Source organism: Syngnathoides biaculeatus, chromosome 8, assembly GCF_019802595.1.
Source record: "Syngnathoides biaculeatus isolate LvHL_M chromosome 8, ASM1980259v1, whole genome shotgun sequence".
NCBI lineage: Eukaryota > Metazoa > Chordata > Actinopteri > Syngnathiformes > Syngnathidae > Syngnathoides > Syngnathoides biaculeatus.
The window spans coordinates 14,011,809-14,031,599 of record NC_084647.1 but is presented as its reverse complement, the minus strand read 5'-3'; the positions used below and the strand labels follow the sequence as shown (position 1 = coordinate 14,031,599).

The 19,791-nt window shown below is 44.7% G+C and overlaps 1 protein-coding gene across 1 annotated transcript in view; it reads right to left on the bottom strand.

The window, feature by feature from the left end:
• Positions 1-19,791, bottom strand: part of pcp4b (Purkinje cell protein 4b) — a 46,772-nt gene that overhangs the window by 4,700 nt on the left and 22,281 nt on the right. The window contains exon 4 of the mRNA XM_061827386.1: positions 5,924-5,975. Coding sequence (XP_061683370.1) covers positions 5,924-5,975 — 52 coding nt within the window. The remainder of the gene's footprint in view (positions 1-5,923; positions 5,976-19,791) is intronic.

The following is a 19,791-nucleotide window of genomic DNA, read 5'->3' as shown; positions in this document are numbered from 1 at the left end:
TTCATGAAAAAGTGTGTTTGTATTGTCGGTAGTGATTTTTTGTGGTTCTAGTTGAAAGTCAGTACGAGAAAACACAAACGCCCTTCAGAAGAATTGTAGTGAGCGAGACCTGCAGCAATCAATACGCGGACCCACATGAAGAACTGTATTGATTAGTACTGCGGGCTCGGTTGCTCACGCTGTCGTCGACTTTTACTTCACTTTCGGTGGATGCGCCTGTAACCTTTGAATTCAAAGTGACGCGTTGAAAGAGGCTGATGCAAGATGGACTTGGGGGGGCGGTCCTTTTTGCAGCGACTGCCTCCAAATGAGCGAACTTGTGATGAATTCGGCGCAGCGACAACCGAGTACAGTAAAAGCTAATTAAAAGAAGGATGCCGGAATTGGGTCATCATCACCGAGAGCCCGACGCAATCTATTTATAAAATGGGATAACTTTGATGTCTAAAGGTGAGCTCAGTTGAATCATTCCTGGGAGTCTTCAAAACCAGCGAAGAGGAGCGCTTACTCTTGCAGACTTGACAAAAAAGGCGAATAAAGAGCACTGAACTCGCAACACTGACATGAAAAATCATCTTCCATCTCCTGCATGAAGTAGCAGTGATTATACTGTATATCATATTTAAAAGTATATCATAGATAAAAGACTTAAAGACCTTGGCACACGTGAGACAATCGGACTAATAGTGCACGGCAGAAACCCACGTAGGCACAGGGAGAACATGCAAACTCCACACAGGGTGGGCCAGGATTTGAACCCTGAGACTCAGAACTGTGAGGCAGACACTCTAACCAGTCAACTGCCAACATTGTCAAATTTATTAGAACTGGTATTTGGTAAACAGCCAAAGAACAAGCTCAGTATGCTCCCAATTATCCCGAAAATTGACAATTTTGCACATTATACGTCGACGGACCTTTCCGACCTGTCAATCACTCGTACAATAATAGCCAATCAGATAGCCGCATTGTCTGAACTCCTGGCTTGACACGCCCCTGCCGCCATGTTGTCCCACAAGCAATGCTGGTTGTCAGTAATGTGCGCTTGAAAAAGTTAATGTTACAAAGAAAATGGTCCAGAAGAGCGCACATACAAGTAAATGTGTACAAAATCAACAAACAAAAGGCTGTATGCTCGAAGGGAAGTAAACGAGAAGTATCTACTCTGAGTGTGAGTTTATTATTAGAATTATTATCAGCGCTTTATACATTGCAGGAGAACAACTTTCACTTTGTTAGTGTATCACTGACCTGCTGAATGAAGTGTGTCATGTTTTATGCGAAGAGTCAGGTTTGGGATACGTAAATACGCGATGTCATGCAAGAGAAATGTCTGTTTGCCTATTTGTATCACATCGGACTTTTAAGACAGAGCGCTGGGTTCCATTATGAGCCAAGTCAAATGAATACACCCACTAACTATTAAAGACTGCAATGATATTACTTGTGATCTTTCCAGGTAAAAAGTACTCACCCTACTTTACATGCGTAGTACGATTCCACAATTTCATCCTGTTACATTTCAATATGAAGTTTGTGAGTCGTCGAACTTTTTTGCATCAATCGCCAACGTTCGCCGTAACTCTGACATCGCGTCCTGCTCCGTCCAAAATCTTAACTCCGTGTACATATCCTTGCGTGAAATAGTTGAGACCTCTCTGTAGAACTCTCTTGGACAAGTCCGACGCATTTGGCAAAAAAACCATACTCCAATATTATCTAGAATACGCGATAGAGAATCCACTTCAAACCTGTTCTGTTCAATCGCCATTTTAGAAGCTTGTGGGACATGGCAACTGTAGCGAAGGGGGCGGACCTTAGGATCAGCAGTCGGAAAGGTCCATTGGCAGGTGAGAGGCCTTCACACCGTAGTTCATAATTAATAATGACAGTTTCTTGCAAACTGTTGTTATATTATGTTAAGTATAGTTTTCCATGATATTAGTAGATTTGATAACTATTCCTCAAATAAGATTCAAGGCATCCCCCCGTCCCATTTCCTCGATGAATTCAACTCAAACTCAATTCAAACTATACAAGCAGTTACATAAAAATACTTTCTTGAGGTAGCAATGATGCAGCAAAGTCGTGGAGGTTCAATTTCCCTGCATCATCGGGATCGATAATCTCTTTTGCAAAATAATCTCCGCCATCCCGGCGATTCCCGGCGCTTCTGTAATAAGGCAAACAGCCTCGCTGTGCGATCGAGGTGCGTCCGCTACGATTGCCTCCTCTCCTCTCACTTTGTGTCCTATTTCAAAAAATATGAATACATTTCTACTTGCTACTGTCCTTGAATCTGAGCGAGGTTGTCTGGAAAGATCAACACTGCGTGCGCTTTGAACCACGGTTAGAGATAAAACCTTTTTCCTCACCTCCCCACTCGAAAAACCTCAAACTCACAATCATCTGGATAATCAGAAACTTCAACAAAACATTCTTTGCAGACATTAAATCAACGGTCAAGGTCAAACAACAATAGTCCGATGCATTTCGGACACAAAGATAGTGAGCTTTAAGCTAAAATTGACCCGTGATTGGTTATTTTTCTGGGATTGGGCAGCATGGTGTAATAGTGGTTACTGTCTGTCTCACAGTTCTGAGGTTGTGCGTTCAAATCTCTTAAAAATGTATGTTAAGTTAATTGAAGACTAACTTCTCCAAAGATGTCAATGAAACTGGGAATATTTTTTTTTTTAATGTGTGATTGAATGGCAACTAGTCCAGGGTATACCTGGTTAAAGTCAGCTGGGAGAGGCTTCGGCTCACCAGCAACTCTCATAAGAACAAGTATAGAAAAATGTATGTATTTATATCCCAGTCACATTTTAAACACACTCTGCACTCAGGATTGTTTTCCTAATTAGCGTAATTTCCAGCCTACAAGCCGCAACATTTTTCATACGCTCTCAACCCTGCTGCTAATTTGTGCATTTTTTTCTATAATCTGGTGGAATATATGTGCCGAGGAAGTGACTTTTACCAGTATGTTAGCGCTGCGCTAGCGTTAGCACCGCCCTCGCGTGTTGCTGCCGCATCTTAGTGATTTAGGTATGTTTTTTTTAATTGGCCCTGTTAGTGCTATGCTACCGTCTTGCTACTGTGTAGATGCCACGGCTTTTTTTTTTTTTTTTTTTTTTTACCACCCCTGTTCGTGCTACCGCATTGTTGCTATGTTAAGCTAAGCTATGGTATTAAAACTTTGACAACTCTTCCTGCGTACCGTCTTCATTTGTAAATATTTCGTGTTTCAATGTGGACACTTGCGGCTTTTACACACATGCGCCTTATGTATGTACCAAATGGTCTTTCCTTTACAAATGTACTGGGTGAGGCTTAGACTCAGGTGCACTCTGAAGGCTGGAAATTACGGTATCTGTCTTGCGCAAATTACAAAATATTACCAGTCGACGTCTTGGTTTGCTGAGCTTCTGCTTAGGTGTATTGACAAAGCAATTAACAGGAAGCGTGATTGGAAAAGTCGCCCCCCTCCTCTCCTCGATCAAATACAGGAAGTAACTGCCTAACTCTCATCAGAGTACTTAAAGCTGAGGGGTCATCTCAACTTTGTCTCCTCGTCTTTGCATTACTTAACTGACCGAGTGAGACAATTACGCTCAATGTGATTTATGAGATTCCTGTAAAGCATGCCGACATATCCGAACAAAGGTTACTTCAAAGTAAAATTGGCTTTTGCGAGAGGCGGCGGCAGAACACGGGAAAGCTCTGCTGGATTTACTTTTGCTGAGCAATGTGTCATTTGCAATAGCTAACGGCGCTCGCAGTAGGTCGGTGATGGATGGCACAGCAATCCTGCTCTCGCTGGCGCAGCCGTGACTTCGGGGGACAACACCGTACCGGGAAGTGACAGATGAGCTCTTTTTCAAATTTGGGTACTGTATGTTGCTGCCATGTCGACAAGGATGTGACACTGTGCCGTGGTCAGTTTGTAATCGGATCTGATGGCAAGCCCTCAAGTCCCATCCTGTGTGTTTGTTTGTGTGTGTGTGTGTGTGTATAATGGCAGCTGTCCTTCGGTCTGCGTAACTGTCAATCATTGGACGTGTGCCTTTAAAAGCTCATCATGAATACATGAGCCATCATGTCCTCTAAACTCCGGTGGACTTATCCTGCCTCCTACTCATCCTGTTCGCGTCATCAAATCATTGCCTGACAAACACGCTTTGAACTCTTTACTGTTAATATCCCTATTTTGGAAATGTATTTGATGGTAGGTTTTTTTTCATGTCTTGTCAACGTTTTCTTTCCTTGTTTTTGCCATATAGTACATACATAGTACATGGTTTGTGTTTTTTCTTGTATTACCGTATTTTCCGGACTACAAGTCGCTCCGGAGAACGAGTCGCAACGCCCGTAAAATCCATTAAAATGAAGATAAAAACTGGAGTATAAGTCCAATTTTGGGGGGAAATTAATTTGATAAAATCCAACACCAAGAACAGACATCCATCCATCCATTTTCTTCACAGCTTATCCTCACAAGGGTTGCGGGGAGTGCTGGAGCCTATCCCACCTGTCAACGGGCAGGAGGTGGGGTACACCCTGAACTTGTTGGCAGCCAATCGCAGGGCACATCAAGACAAACAGTCGCACGCACATTCACACCTCGGGGCAATTTAGAGTGTCCAATTAATGCTGCATGTTTTTTTGGAATGTGGGAGGAAACCGGAGTGCCAGGAGGAAACCCACGCAGGCACGGGGAGAACATGCAAACTCCACACAAGCGGGTCCCAGGATTGAACCCGGGACCTCAGAACTGTGAGGCCAATGCTTTAGCAGCTGATCCACCGCGCCGCCAAGAACAGACATGTCATTTCAAATTTAAATGACAAACAATTTAAAACAAAAATAGAAGAGAGGCAACAACAGGCTGAACGGTATGCTTACGTTACATGGCACAACTGAAAACGTGCCTGGTATGTTCGCATAACATTAAAAGTTATTCCGATAACTATAACATAAATAACATACGAAGAAGTTTACCAAAACCCTCCGTGTCACTCCAAATGTCCGGTAACTAAAATCCAATGAAATCTTCATCCTCGGTGTCACTTCTAAACAAGTCCGCCAACTCCGGAGGTAGACGACGGGCCACTTCCTCTTCTATGTCGCTTACGTCAGACTCGTCAGTGCCAGTTCCAACTAGCCTATTCCAGCCATTCTGAATCCTGACAGGATAGTTTTGGTTGTCACGAAAGCGCATACTTTGCCGAGCCATCCAACGATTTCCCGGAAAGTTTTATGGCGGATTCACCCGGAAGCTGTGCTCTCCATCCGTCATCAGATACACGGGCCTCGAGCGCCCTCTCATTGTTGTCAGTGTCAAAATAACAGATAAGTGACTCGAAAAAGGGAAGAATGGATGTGATAATGTGTTAATAATTTCACATACAAGTCGCTCTGGAGAATAAGTCACACACCCGCCCGAACTATGAAAAAAAAAAAAAAACATGACTTATTGTCCGGAAAATACGGTAACTATAAAAAGTATTGTATTTAGATACAAATATTGATTTGACTATTTTACAAAAAATTATAGAGCGAGTCTGCTCATTTGTATGGCCCTTGAAGATGTTTGCGCACCCCTGCTTAAACAGGACCAGGACCGGGACCGATTAAAGTACTCTTGAGTGGCCATGTTAAATCTGTATCGTGCGTTTTTTTTTTTTTTTTTGGGTTTGTTTATTATAACAATATTGCCACAATCCTCCAAAAGCATTCCTGCAACTTGCCACAACCACCACAATGAGGGCATTTCTTACTGTTGCATAGTCAAGTGTTGCATAAAGTCACAGAATCAACGTAAGTGTGGCAAGTTGTGTTGTCTCAACGTGTTTTATTTGCCTGTAAGATGCTACCAAGAGTTGTGTGTGTGTGCCTCGGTAATTGGAACGTAGCTTACCTTGTCCTCCGGAGGTTTTGTTGTTGCCAGCTGCAGGCCCGGATCCTTGTCTCTGGAGAGAGCGAGAGCAGTAATTTGATTAGCGATATTTCTCACTCCACAATTACACAAAGCTGTAAACAAGCAAAGTACATTCAACCAAGATGTCGTGTCCTCCTCTGAGTGAACCGACACTGCATGGATGTTCTTTCTACTAAGGCGCTCTCGTGGCTAATACTAGCACCGTCTTCCCAACAGAGTTGGCACACTTCCCCTTAATGAAAAATCAAGATTAAAATGTCAAAACAAAGCCGCTTAAAGTCATGTTTAGTCATGCAAGCCAACAAATTGAAATGTCACATTTAAGTCGAACTATATTTCAACAAGTTAAACTGATTAAAGTCATGCAAATAAGGGCTCAATTACCCAATGCCTGATATTTTTACATGAAAATCTATATTTTATGCATGAGTCAATGGTAATTTAGAAATATATACATTACAGTTGTGTATTTAGTCACGCTATAATGGACACATATAAGTAGAACGCCACAGTGGATTGCAGAACTCTACAGAGACGGAACTGATTACAAAAATAACGTCGTATTTGTTTTTGTTTTAACCCTGTCCTTCTTCGGTCGGTCTTGCCATTATGATGGGGGAAGGAGGGGTGGACGCTTCGTTTGATATTAATGGGTATATCGAATGGGTAAATTCTTGGCTCATACACAAACCCCTCCACTCCCTACAAAGTTGTGATCTGCAGTGAAAGCAGGGAGCAGCTGGAGGAACTATTAGAAAGATGGAGGCACGGACTGGAAAGGAGAGGAATGAAGGTTAGCCAAAGTAAAAGAGAGTATATGTGCGTGAATGAGAGGGGCGGAGGAGGAAAAGTGAAGCTCCAGGGAGAAGAGATGGCAAGGGTGGATGACTTCAAATACTTGGGGTCAACAATACGGAGCAATGGAGAGTGTGGTCAGGAAGTGGAGAAATGGGTCCAAGCGGAATGGAACAGTTGGCAGAAGGTGTCTGGTGTTCTATGTGACAGAAGAGTCTCCGCTAAGTTTAGAAAACAGTGGTGAGGCCGGCCATGATGTACGGATTAGAGACGGTGGCAATGAAGAAACAAAAGGAAGCAGAACTTGAGGCCGCAGAAATGAAGATGTTGAGGTTCTCGCTTGGTGTGAACAGGCTGGATAAAATTAGAAATGAGTAAATTAGAGGGACAGGCAAAGTTGGATATTCTGGAGAGGTTTGAGAGCGCAGACTTGGATGGTTTGGACATGTCCAGAGGCGAGAAGGGTGCCGAGGATGGAGCTGCCAGGCAAAAAGTGAAAGGAAGACTAAAGAAAAGGTTGATGGATGTGGTGAGGGAAGACATGATGGCAGTTGGGGTTAGAGAGGAGGATGCTCGAGATAGGCTAAGATGGAAAAAGATGACACGCTATGGGGACCCCTAACGTGACAAGCCGAAAGGAAAAGAAGATTGACTAAACCTAACCTCAGACCCTGTCAAGGTGTTTCAGGCACAACTGCCCTTGTTTTTTTTTTTGTTTTTTTTTTTTATGTAGTGTACGTTGCATGTGCAGTGCATCTCTTTTTTTCCCCTCAAAAATAGTCCAGTTCCACTCTCATTTGGTGACAAAATTTGCCTCCAATTTCCTTTCGCGAACACCAGGAAATAGCGGTGATGTGACGCTCGTTTTCCGGGCCATTCGGTCCTTAGTACAACAGATTCCTTATGGCATCACATTTTGCTTCTGTCACATCTGCTGCTTGTTAAATAATTCAGCATCAGTTAAACATCTAGCGTGTGTTTACAAACGCACACGGTGATGGCGCATCTATCGTCCCGGCCACAGCTCATAAAAAAATGTACCCTGCAAGCCCAGATAATTTTCAACAAAATTACAATCGGCATGTAAAATGCACCGCGACTGGAAGTACATATTGAGGGTTAAGTCCGAGAAAACCTTTAAGCAATCAAATTAAAAGTGTCTCTTTGATCATGACCAACAGCTGTCTGGTCGGCCGGTTGTCCGCTTGCGTTTCCTCTGAACAGGCCGGGTGGTATCTGCAATAAGAGAGCAGGATCGATACCACCCCTCTACACCTACTGTATGACTCGCTAGTCCTAGAAAAGCGTTGGCGTCAGGAAGCTGATCAAATCATCTCAGAAAAGAAAACAGCGAGCAGTGGTAGAGGGGAGAAATTCTTCACTCAGACGCATCTTTTCAGGATGATGTTTGTGGCAAGGAAAATGTTCGCAGACCTTTAAATGCCTTCCAGCAAGGAAGAAATATTCCAGAGTGTAGTCCTTTGCCGTCTCAGAAGTACATTTCATTGAATTGTTTTAATCACAAAAAGAAAAAGCCCTAATGCGGACGTGTTTTGAATATAGTTATATAAAGATTTCAATTTAACAGTTGACAGAGGAACTTCTAAAGTCGAAAGCATCCATCTCGGGGCCCTGTTCGATAGCTGAGCCCCACCGGTCAGTCCTGTTCTTCCAGCTGTGATTGCGTCCACCTCTTCGAGGAGGTTTGGTATCGGGTCCTCTCCATTCTGGCGTTTTGGGGGGTCAGTGGGGAGGTATTGGGTAGATTGTTGCATTGGGGGAATCGGTTTTCGGGGCGACCACCATGGGTCTCTCGGTGTGGGAGCTGCCCAATCCACTAGGGTGCTTTCGTATGGTGTTCTGGCCCTGACCCCACCTCCTGATTGGATGGGGAGGGGTCCTCGGCCCCCTGAAGTGCAGGTCCAGCAAATACCGGACATAATTTTTACAGTTATTGTGCATTCAAGATTCAAGACACGTGCCAGCAGATACACACCCTATTTGCTGGTTGTGGGGTGACTCGTTCCTTCTGACAAATAACTTATGAATATTCAAAATTCTTTGCTTTCCCCTCAGTTACACTCTGGTCCTGTAGATATTTCTAATTTACATGGCCACTCCCACCAAACTTGAGTTGTATTGCTGGGTCCACATCTTCTGTCCTGCAGGCTTTCCCTACTCCCCTTGTCCTGTCCAGTCCTGTCCTATCTTGTCCTGTCTTCCCCTCACAGGGTGTCGCACATCTGCCCCATAGAAAACTGTTAAAAAACTTGTTATATAATGTTTTGCTTTCCTTATATTGTTCACAGTTAGTCTCTTGTCTACCCATCAGAATACAAACAAACTAAAGTGGCATCTTAAAAAGTCCACTGCAACACAATAAAACTGTTCCAGTAGAAAAAGGATGCATATCATTTATTCTGCTTGACCGACCAGTCGAACAGATAAAAAAAAATAAAATATGATAACATTGTAATAAAGTTAAAACCCATAAGGGTCGCTAAATAACAAAACAATGTGTATTTTTTTCCCCCTAGTACTGCTGTGGTTCAGTTCACACTGGGGATGTGCAGGGTAATCAAACAGAGACAAGAAGTAATTCCACTCGGGCGTGATGTACTGTATGTTGCCGCACCCTTGGGACTCGGCGCCGCTTACTGCAACCATGTCACCGTACTCCTCTTTCATTCGTTCTAAGGTTTCCTATTTGTTCATGTCAAGGCTTTAATAGCGGCGGAATCGAGAAGGCATAATACTATTTGTCCTGTTTTCACAGCTTGTCTCTCGGCATTATTAATTCAACACGCTCAATGCATTTCAAAGAGTGTGTGCCACACTTTGAGGCCGGGGGGCAGTAAAAGTGGGGATGGGCTTGGAAGCTTCGTTCCATTTTTTTGTGTTTTGATTGGAATTTTGTACTGCCGTGTTTGAAATCATTCACTCACTCGCAACTCCTTGCTCCCCGCGTAAGGTTGCGCTTTTTGTCAGCCACTTCTAGACAATTATATTGCCGATCTTATCAGTCTCTTCCCTGAGGTGTCCACTTTCCGCGGCGAAGGGATTCGTGTGTCACGCGGATCCTAGGAGCTAAGTTGTCGGGGGCTTTGCGATCCTGGTAGGGTCACCCGGAGCAGACAGGTCCTTGGTGAGGGACCAGATAAAGGATGGCTTTAAAATAAATCCCATGTCAAATGAATTTCTTCTTCTTCTTCTTTTCCTTTCGGCATGTCTCGATGATGCGTCGCCACAGCGTGTCATCTTTTTCCATCTCAGCCTATCTCGTGCATCCTCCTCTCTAACACCAACTGTCCTCATGTCTTCCCTCACAACATCCATCAACCTTTTCTTTGGTCTTCCTCTCGCTCTTTTGCCTGGCAGCTCCATCCTCAGCACCCTTCTACCAACATACTCACTCTCTCGCCTCTGGACATGTCCAAACCATCGAAGTCTGCTCTCTAACCTTGTCTCCAAAACATCCAACTTTGGCTGTCCCTCGAGTTAGCTCATTGCTAATCCTATCCAACCTGCTCAATCCGAACGAGAACCTCAACATCTTCATTTCTGCTACCTCAAGTTCTGCTTCCTTTTGTTTCTTCAGTGTCTAATCCGTACATCCTGGCTGCCCTCACCACCATTTTATAAAGTTTGCCCTTCATCCGAGCGGAGACTCTTCTGTCACATAGAACACCAGACACCTTCCACCAACTGTTCCACCCCGCTTGGACCCGTTTCTTCTTGTTGACCCCAAGTATTTGAAGTTGTCCACCCTCGCTATCTCCTCTCCCTGGAGCTTCACTCTTCCTCATCCGCCCTTCACATTCATGGACATATATTCGGTTTTATGTCGGCTCATCTTCATTTCTCTCCTTTCCAGTCCGTGCTTCCATCTTTGTAATTGTTCCTCCACCTCCTCCCGCTGCAGATCACAATGTCATCTGTGAACATCACGGTCCAAGGGGAATCCAGTCTAACCTCATCTGTCAGCCTATCCATTACTACCGCAAACAGGAAGGGGCTCAGAGCGGATCCCTGATGCAATCGTCACCTCCACCTTAATTTCTTGCATTTATATTTTTTCTCGCCTCCGCATGGTTTTCCAGGGCCCCCCTCTGGAGCCAGACCTGAAGGCGGGGCTTGATGGGCAACAATTACTTGAAAGATAGTTCCAACAGCAAGGGCCCGTATTTACTTCATCCATTATCCAAGCTGCTTATCCTCACAAGGGTCACAGGATAGCTGGAGCCTATCCCAGCAAGCTTCAGGCGAAAGGCAGACAGCACCATGAACTGGTCGGCAGTCAGTTACATCGAGTTATATCGACACAATCACTGAGCGGGAATCGGTCCCACGCTGCCCGCACCAAAGTCAGGCATGTGTACCACTACACCATCAGTTACTTTGCTTGTATTTACAAAAATACTGTATTTGTACTGAAAAGTTGTATGCAACCAGTTGACCTAAACACAAAAGTAACTGACAGTATTGATCCACTTGACTTGGAGAGTGTGTTTTGATGAAGCACGATTAAATTGCAGCAGGGTTAACATGTTGCAACTAGGTTGAACTACAAGGCATAACTTTAGTTTACGGCGCACATGCCGCATGTGCAGAGGTGTCGAGGAGCTATCACGCTCCTCAGGGCGGCGGGGAGGAAGAAGCGTTCCGCCTCGGCGGCTCTGGGACTGAGCTAAATGTAAATTGCCATAACAGCGTCTCATTGAGGAAGATTACCGAGCAGGGAAACGCTCTCAACACACACTGGCCACCTAATCAGCTCGCCTTTGAGCAAAATACACACGCGCACACTTCTGCCGGATGAACGTAAAGGTACGTGGATGCAAAACCAATCAAGTGGAGGAAAACCTGTAATCACACTGATGAAGGTGATGGAGAGCAGGGAGATTCGACTTGAACCGCTCGTTTATCACGAGCGGCCCCGGAGGGACAAAAAGTGCGTTGAGGTAACGCGCACGCACGCTTGTACGAAGAATCCGACGTCGGCATACTGCCTCCGTGAGAACTTGTGCCTCGGGGCTCTCAATTAAGGGGGAAATACAAAACTACACGCATATAGGGAAGAACTGGGCATGCACACAAACACACACACGAAGGATGAGTCAAGCAGAATTTGAAAACAAAAAGATGCACTCCGCATACACTGAATTGCAAGCAGGCGGCACATCATGTGAATATAAAATAATCTTATTTGACATTTGGCAATTCATCAGATGACGGAATCAACATCCACCTCCGTCCTTTGCTGACCTTTATTTCCCTCCTCCGAACTACGATCCGTTCCTTTCTTATTGGATGTAATCTGCCATCTGGAAAACACTCTTTCTTTGCTCTGAAACGTTAGGTGGAACATTTTCGGTACGCTTCTACTTTAACGAGCGCCAAAAGGAACGTGTGCTTATGTCCACCGATCAAGCCTGCCTACGACAACTGAAATTATCGTTCAATAGTATATCACGGAACAAGAAATAAAAGGGAATCTTTGGTCTTGTAAATGTACTTCGAGACAATGCAGCACAACAATATGAGAGTACAGGTTGGCCTCACAGTTCTCCAGTTTCAATTTAATTTGAGACTAAATTGCCCCTAGGTGTGATTGTAAGCGCGGCTGTTTGTCTCAATGTGCCCTGCGATTGGCTGGCAACCAGTTCGGGGTGTACCCCGCCTCCTGCCTGTTGACAGCCGGGATAGGCTCCGGCACTCCCGCGACCCTCATGAGGATAAGCGGCTCAGAATAATCAATGGATGGGTGGATATTTGTAGGATATTTACATACTATATGTTTGATCTTAAACATTCAAGTGGGGAAACGATGCAAAAATACATTTGAGAACGGATCCAATACTTTTTCACGGCACCGTATACACAAAGAAGCATTTACACTCACATTCATACCTAATGAACATTTCAGAGTCTTCAATAAAACCACCATACAAGTTTTTGGAATTTAAGAAGGATCTGTACTGGGGAAAACCCCCATGAAAAATCTCTACAGGTATTTGAATTTTTCTTCAATTGTGTTTGGTATCGATTGGAGCAAAAAAAAATGGATGGATGGATGTAAAATAATAACCAAAGCGATCAGACCGCTTATTATTTAGAATGCAAGAAAAAATATAATTTAACCGCTAAAGTTGTACACACTGAGATTTTGGCAAATGTGCCTCTTAAAATGAAGAATTTGGAACCACCGCCACCTCAGCAGTGTGAGTATTATTTGATCTTCACTTCCTAAATTTCTTAGATTACGTAAAGCTATTAAATTTAAGATGAGCGTCGACACTTCAGTCACATCTTGACTGTCGTCTTCAAGATCGATTGTGCCGGCGCATGAAGGGATCATTTCAAAACCGTCACGTAATCACTTCATATTTGAAAAGAAGCACTGGCAACGCTAAGACAAAATGCCCTTGGTCTCATAGCAACGTACCAAACGCGTGTCGGCGTGCCTCAAAACGTCTTGTTTCCATGACGGTGACATATTGCATCATTCACTACGACGCGCCGCTCACCCACGTGTAAAAGGTGACGTTCAAAGTATGGAGGGTGCTTCAAAAGCTTGCCTTGTTAAAACTCCCTTTACGGTCCTGCTGCCTCCTCATCGTCACCGCAGTAGAAGGGAGTCTGTATGGACCTCTTGACTCTCTTCAAGCGCTCTTGTGAGCAAAACCTTCAACACGCATTTATCTCTGCGAGCTCCGTTGGCTGTTACATAAAGCATACTGCCATAAAGGCCACGGGGTATCGTGAAACATTGCCGAATCAGTGACGGATCAATAAGTCCGCCCTGCAAATTTTTATTTTATTTTTTTGCATCTATTTGTGAAAAAGGTGGAGAGTTGGTATTATTGCTGTGGAGCAAAGAGGTCAAAACTTAAGGAAGAATGTCGCCTTTCAGCTTTATTCTCAAAAATACATTCTAGTGCGACAAGAGAGATGTTTGGCAAAGTACAGAAAAATGGACTGAATTCAACAATCATGCAATTCTAGGTGATGTTTTATTTTAATGACACACTAAAAAAAAGAATGCACTCCTAGCCTAGCCTACTCTACGACTAAATTATACATTTTAAGCAAAAAATAAATGGATTTCTTTAATTATTTTGTTATATAAAGTATTGAAACTATTCATGTATTCCTAGTGGGAAGTTTATTATCAGGAAATGCTAAAAAAAAAAAAATGCTTTAAAAAGCCCCTTTTTTTAGGCTTGGAACGCATTATTTCTTTTTCCTTTCATTGTAATGGGAAATATCAATTCGGTTTTCGAACAAACCACTTCTCGAACCGTCTTCTAGAACAGATTGTGGTCGAGAACCGAGGTTGTACTGTATTTGTTCTATTTTGAATACAGCCAGTCCAATACTAGCTGGAAAAACGTTCATTAATTCACGTCAATTCCCAGACGAAGGAGAGAGAGATGTAGAGAAAATGCATTACTTCGCCTTGTCAAATTATTTTTTCCAACTCCCTGTCTGTTAAACAACTTAATGAGCCTTGAAATTGACGAGATTACATTTAATGGCGTTTCTTTCATTAGTGCGAGCTTTGCCAGCGTCTGGGGATTACTTGCCTCCATTTGGGATTGTGGCGATGTCGGGACCTCACAACGCAGAAGCTCACGGCAGAGATGAAGTCCCGAACGGTCGCGATGCCTCCGGGTTCAATCAGCCGGTCAATTTACAGAATCCAGTTAACGTATTCGTATTACTGTCGCACTTTTAACCAAAAGATCATTCCGCCGCTTTTTACTTAAGGAACAATGAAAGCAATTTATCGAAAAGCACTCCACGTGTGTTTGCAGTTGATTAAAGAAATGGGTTTTACCTTTTGGGTGTGTTAAAGTTGGAAGTGGAAAAAACAGTCAACACCCACCCTTGCATTCTCAATACACTCTTTGGGGTCACAAGGAGTCTGGAACCCGTCCGTCCCAGCTGATTTTGGGATAAAGGCGGACCGTGCCCTGAACTGGTCGGCAGCCAGTCGCAGGGCACATGCAGACACGGACAACCGCTGAGTGGGAGCTGAACCCGTGCTGACTTTACCAAAGTCAGCCCCATATAGTACTATACTACACCATCCCACGCAATAATTACGCGATACAGCCGTCTAACGGCATGCAGTGTAGCATGCCACTGCCAAGACTGAACAGTGTGCCGCAGGCAATAACTAAAAATAATGGGAAGAGAATGTAAGCGTCGAAGCTGTAAGATCGTTCTTCCGGTGTCCGACCAAAATTCTCCTGTACTCGATTCCTATTTGTAAGAAGATGAGAGCACGAAAGAATCAATAAGGCTACGAAAGCTTCTTAGTTGGTTAATCTGCGATATCTGATTCCTAAGCAATGTTGGCATCGAGCAATGATTGATGTTTTGGCCCCGGCGACTCCATCTGGATCAAGGATGTTGACCCTTTTGGGAGGCTCGCCCGTTGGCAGTTGAACTCGCTTACTGTGCTGCCATCTAGTTCCAGGCGGACATCAGCTGTGAGTCGATCCACGTGACACAAGCGCGATGTAACGACGCGACCCAGATAAAGCTCCCGTCTGCTTTTGTGGGCCAAGCGGCAGGAGAGCTCGGGAATGAACTGTAAGGAGCAAGGTGTTCAAATTAGGAGGCTAATTATGAGCAAGGAGGATGAATCCGTCCTCCGTCTTGTCCTTTCTCACCGGAAGTGTTCACAGATGCCGGAGAACCCCAAAAGAAAATCCTCTCAAGGAAGAAGCCGTGCTACCGAAACGGGAGCTTTCCATAAATAGCAGAGGATTCATCCGAGCGGTGCGTTTTACAAAAGTAGCTTTGCGGTTGCGGAAACAAATTAAAATGGACTTCATTCCAACAGTGTGATTTTGCGGCTCCCTTAACGCGTCCAATAACTTGAAAAAGCAGTGGGAGGTCATTTTCAATCAAGCGCAAGCGTTCGTCTCCACAGAGCTGAAACGAGGCCGTGGGGCTCCTCCGATTCCTCAAAAGCTGAAAGGAACTGCCACTGTCAAGTCATGTCGAGGTCAAGCGTGGCCCGAGCAGACGAGGGCGGCTAAAGACGGGAAAGCTTCGAGCCCAAGAACGACAACACCAACAAACATCTGCCGGACATGGGAGTCTCGACGAATTAATGAAGAAGCACATCTCATTCCGCCAGATTCTGGCGTGGATTGTTTCGAGCCCGCTACTTTGCAGTGTTCTTCTTTTCCTTTCGGCTTGTCCCTCTAATGAGCTCATTTCTGATCCTATCCAACCTGCTCGAGCGAGAACCTCAACATCTTCATTTCTGCTACCTCCAGTTCTGCTTCTTGTTGCTTCTTCAGTGCCACCGTCTCCAATCTGTCCATCATGGCCGACCTCACCACTGTTTTATAGAGTTTGCCCTTCATTCAAGTATTTGAAGTCATCCACCCTCGCCATCTCTCCTCCCTGGAGCTTCACTCTTCCTCCTCCGCCCCTCATATTCACGCACATATATTCTGTTTTAATTTAGCTAATCTTCATTCCTCTCCTTTCCACTGCGTACCTCCATCTTTCTAATTGTTCCTCCGCCTGCTCCCTGCTTTCACTGCAGATCACAATATCATAGCCTGCCACTTTGTAGTTGTTTTGTGAATTTGACTCAGTTTCTGCTAAAAGAATAATCACTAAGTCAACAAATGAGTAATTTTGCTCCTGATAAAATATCCTCTTACTAATTGTGCGAACCAAAATAAAAAGTAAATACCTATAGTTTAATAGTATCGGGGGTATATCTTGAAGTGCCAATCGCAGGACACACACACACACACACACGATATTAACACTCACATTCACGCTTATGGGCAATTCAGTCCACTCGGGCGCAGGGAGAACATGCAAACTCCACACAGGCTAGGCAGTTTCAACCTGGGTCCTCGGAACTGTGAGGCAGATGTGCTAACCAGTCGTCCACCGTGGCGCACAATTCCAAGTGTGTCATTAGCGATATAAAGTTAGCCATCAGTCGAGTAGGGACTGAATCCACAGCCTTCTAATCGGCCACTATGTCCTCACCCTCACACTCTCTTTGTATTCCTAGAGCGACATCGGGAAACCGCTTTTTCCTTGAAAATTTGTGCTTCAATTTTTTTTTTTTTTTTTTTTAAATAGGGCACAGTCCTACATTGTCATTGTCTATGTGGTGGAGTTGTGAACATAATTACCTTTTGCTTTGTTTCATGTTCCTGCGTGGGTATACATGCTCTTTATCTAATGACTGTTTCCCCCGCTTGTCAAATCCTCCATCCAATTAACCCTGACCCGCCCTCGTTTTTGACTGAATTGGGTTTCAATCCCCTGTTAGCCACCGCCCTGCTTCTCATCCGCCCGATCACTTGTGAGCATGCCCTCCTCTTTCTGTTCATCTCATTAACCGCAATTAGTTGGTTTCAATCTCACAACTCTTTTGACTAATATACAAACGACTAATTCCAATTTGTTGTTTTGTTTTTGACATTATGTGCACTCAAAAGCAACGCATTGATAATTCACAGCAGCACAGAGAATTATTATTACATCATCACGGTAGCAGCTGTGGGGGGGGGTCTTAGAATGACCTTCTTTGTATGTATTATGGCCGCACCAATCCCCAAACAAATCTTCCTTCGTCTTACATCATAAAAATCTATTTTTTTCTGAGCCAGCATCCGTGCATTAAAGTAACTCTTACGTAACTAAATTTGCTATGAGTTAAGAAGGAAAAAAAAAATAATAATCTTCAGCTTTACCAGGGCAGAGTCGCTGATGAGCGACGGTATGCAAATGCTTCCCGTTGACATCCTTTCATTTGTTCTCGTGTTTAAACCCTCTTAGGCTCCAATCTTTACCCCCCCCCCCCCCCCCCCGCAACCTTTCTCCTTATTAGCTTGCCCCGCAGTCCCCTGCAGTCTCTGAAGCTCTATTTTCGGCCTCCAATCTCTGGGGTGCGATGCTGTAATGATTTTGCGGTGGGTAAATTTGCAGCGTGGGGCGGGAACGTCACTCGGCTAATTCAGACGCTCACGGCCTCATCGACTTGGAAGGTACAAGAGTGAAACGTGCACGCTTGGTTGCTCGCTTGCCGAGCTTGATAAAATGTTTGCGATTCACAGCGCGAGATTTTTCGATGTTGTAGGCATAGACACGCTCATCCATCCATTTTCTTTGCCGCTTATCCTCACGAGGGTCGCGGGGAGTGCTGGAGCCTATCCCAGGTTTCAACGGGCAGGAGGCGGGGTACACCCTCAACTGGTTGCCAGCCAATCGCAGGGCACAACAAGACAAACAGCCGCACGCAATCGCACCTAGCGGCAATTAATGTTGCATGTTTTGGGGATGTGGGAGGAAACCAGAGTGCCCGGAGAAACCCCACGCAGGCACAGGGAGAACATGCAAACTCCACACAGGTAGGGTCGGGATCGGACCCGGGTCCTCAGAACTGTGAGGCCAACGTTTTACCAGCTGATCCACCGTGCCGCCTCAACACGTTCATTTAAATACTAATATTCAATTCTATTTTACTGTCATTGTTCTTTTACTAGCAGCACGGTAGTGCAAAGGGTAAGAGCTTCGGCCTCACAGTTCAGAGGACCAGGGTTTGAATCCCCGCGCCGCCTGTGTGGAGTTTGCCTCTTTTGAATGAAATTATAATTGAATTAGATATGATACGATTATTAATACTGACTCGGGAAAGGTGTTGTTGGATCTCAGTACGGGCAGCACGGTGACTGAGCTTGAAAGTGTTGGCCTCACAGTTCTGAGGTCTCGGGTTCGATCCCAGCCCCGCCTGCCGTGCCGCTGTGATTTTTCTCTGGGCACTGCGGTTTCCTCTCACATCCCAAAGTCATGCATTAATTGTCCACTTTAAATTGCCCGTAGGTGTGATGATAAGTGCAACTCTGTCCGTTTGGTCTACGATTGGCTGGCAACCAGTTCAACGATAGCTGGGATAAGCTCCAGCACTCCCCGTGACCCTCGTGTGGATAACTGCCTCAGAAAATGGATGGACGGGTGTTCTTTCACTGCCAATTTGACACTATTACCTATCCAGATCAATTATGATTGCACGCGGGCCGCCCGCCGTTATAAATATCGCTTTATTTATCAGCCACTCCAGGAGGAGCGCTCCCAAAGCACTTCACGCACATAACGGTCTTAATAGGGAGGCCTATTTACTTTATTGATCCACTATACGTTGCAAACCCAAGTTGCAGCCCGAGCCAAGCAGGAGCGGCACGTGGCGCCCCCGCCCCCGGCGTGTGCACAGCGTGCTGAAAATATGGCGCCCTGATAGTTATCAGACTCCCTTGCATTACTAACACCCCAGACACATAACCGGCCAGCGTTTAATAGCACCAATTTCAGTCATGCAAAACTCTGCAGGAGAGTTTGTCGTTCAGATCTTCTTTGCCGTGTTGGTTGATGGCATGATTGGTAATCAGACTCAGCCTGATGTGAGTCAGTGTTGATCAACACCAAGTCGAATACAGATTGTGCGATCGTGAAAATTAGGAAAATCAACCTTTACAGCACACTGCAGCTTACATTAAATAGTTTGGAGTGCGATGAAAACAACACAAAATCACATTATCCTGCGTGACTGAGCTGCACATTAAAAGGAAACAAAGAGCGCTCGATAACTCATTAAAGTAGCATCGAGTCTCCGTGCCCCCCTCCCCCAAAAAAAAAGTTTCCGTCCAATGAAAACATCCTCCAGTTTTGTGGTTGCTAAAGCTGCGGCGTGTAGCTTCTGTTGCCCAAAAGACTGGGAATTGCGTTACAACAACAGCGCCGTCGCTTTTATGCGTGGACCAGGGGTGTCAAACATGCGGCTCTCTGGCAAAACCGGTCCGCCGGGGATGTCATCCGGTCTGCGGGGGTAAATTTGAAAGTGGAAAAATACACATGATATTGTGATGCTGGAGACTGGGGATAGTTGTGGGAATCATGCTGCAGTACAAAATTGAGTGGTGAAAATTCATAGGTTGATTTCATTTTAAAGTGCAATCCTACATTTTTTTAACTGTAAATACTTTTGACTTCAGGTTTTGTGCCTT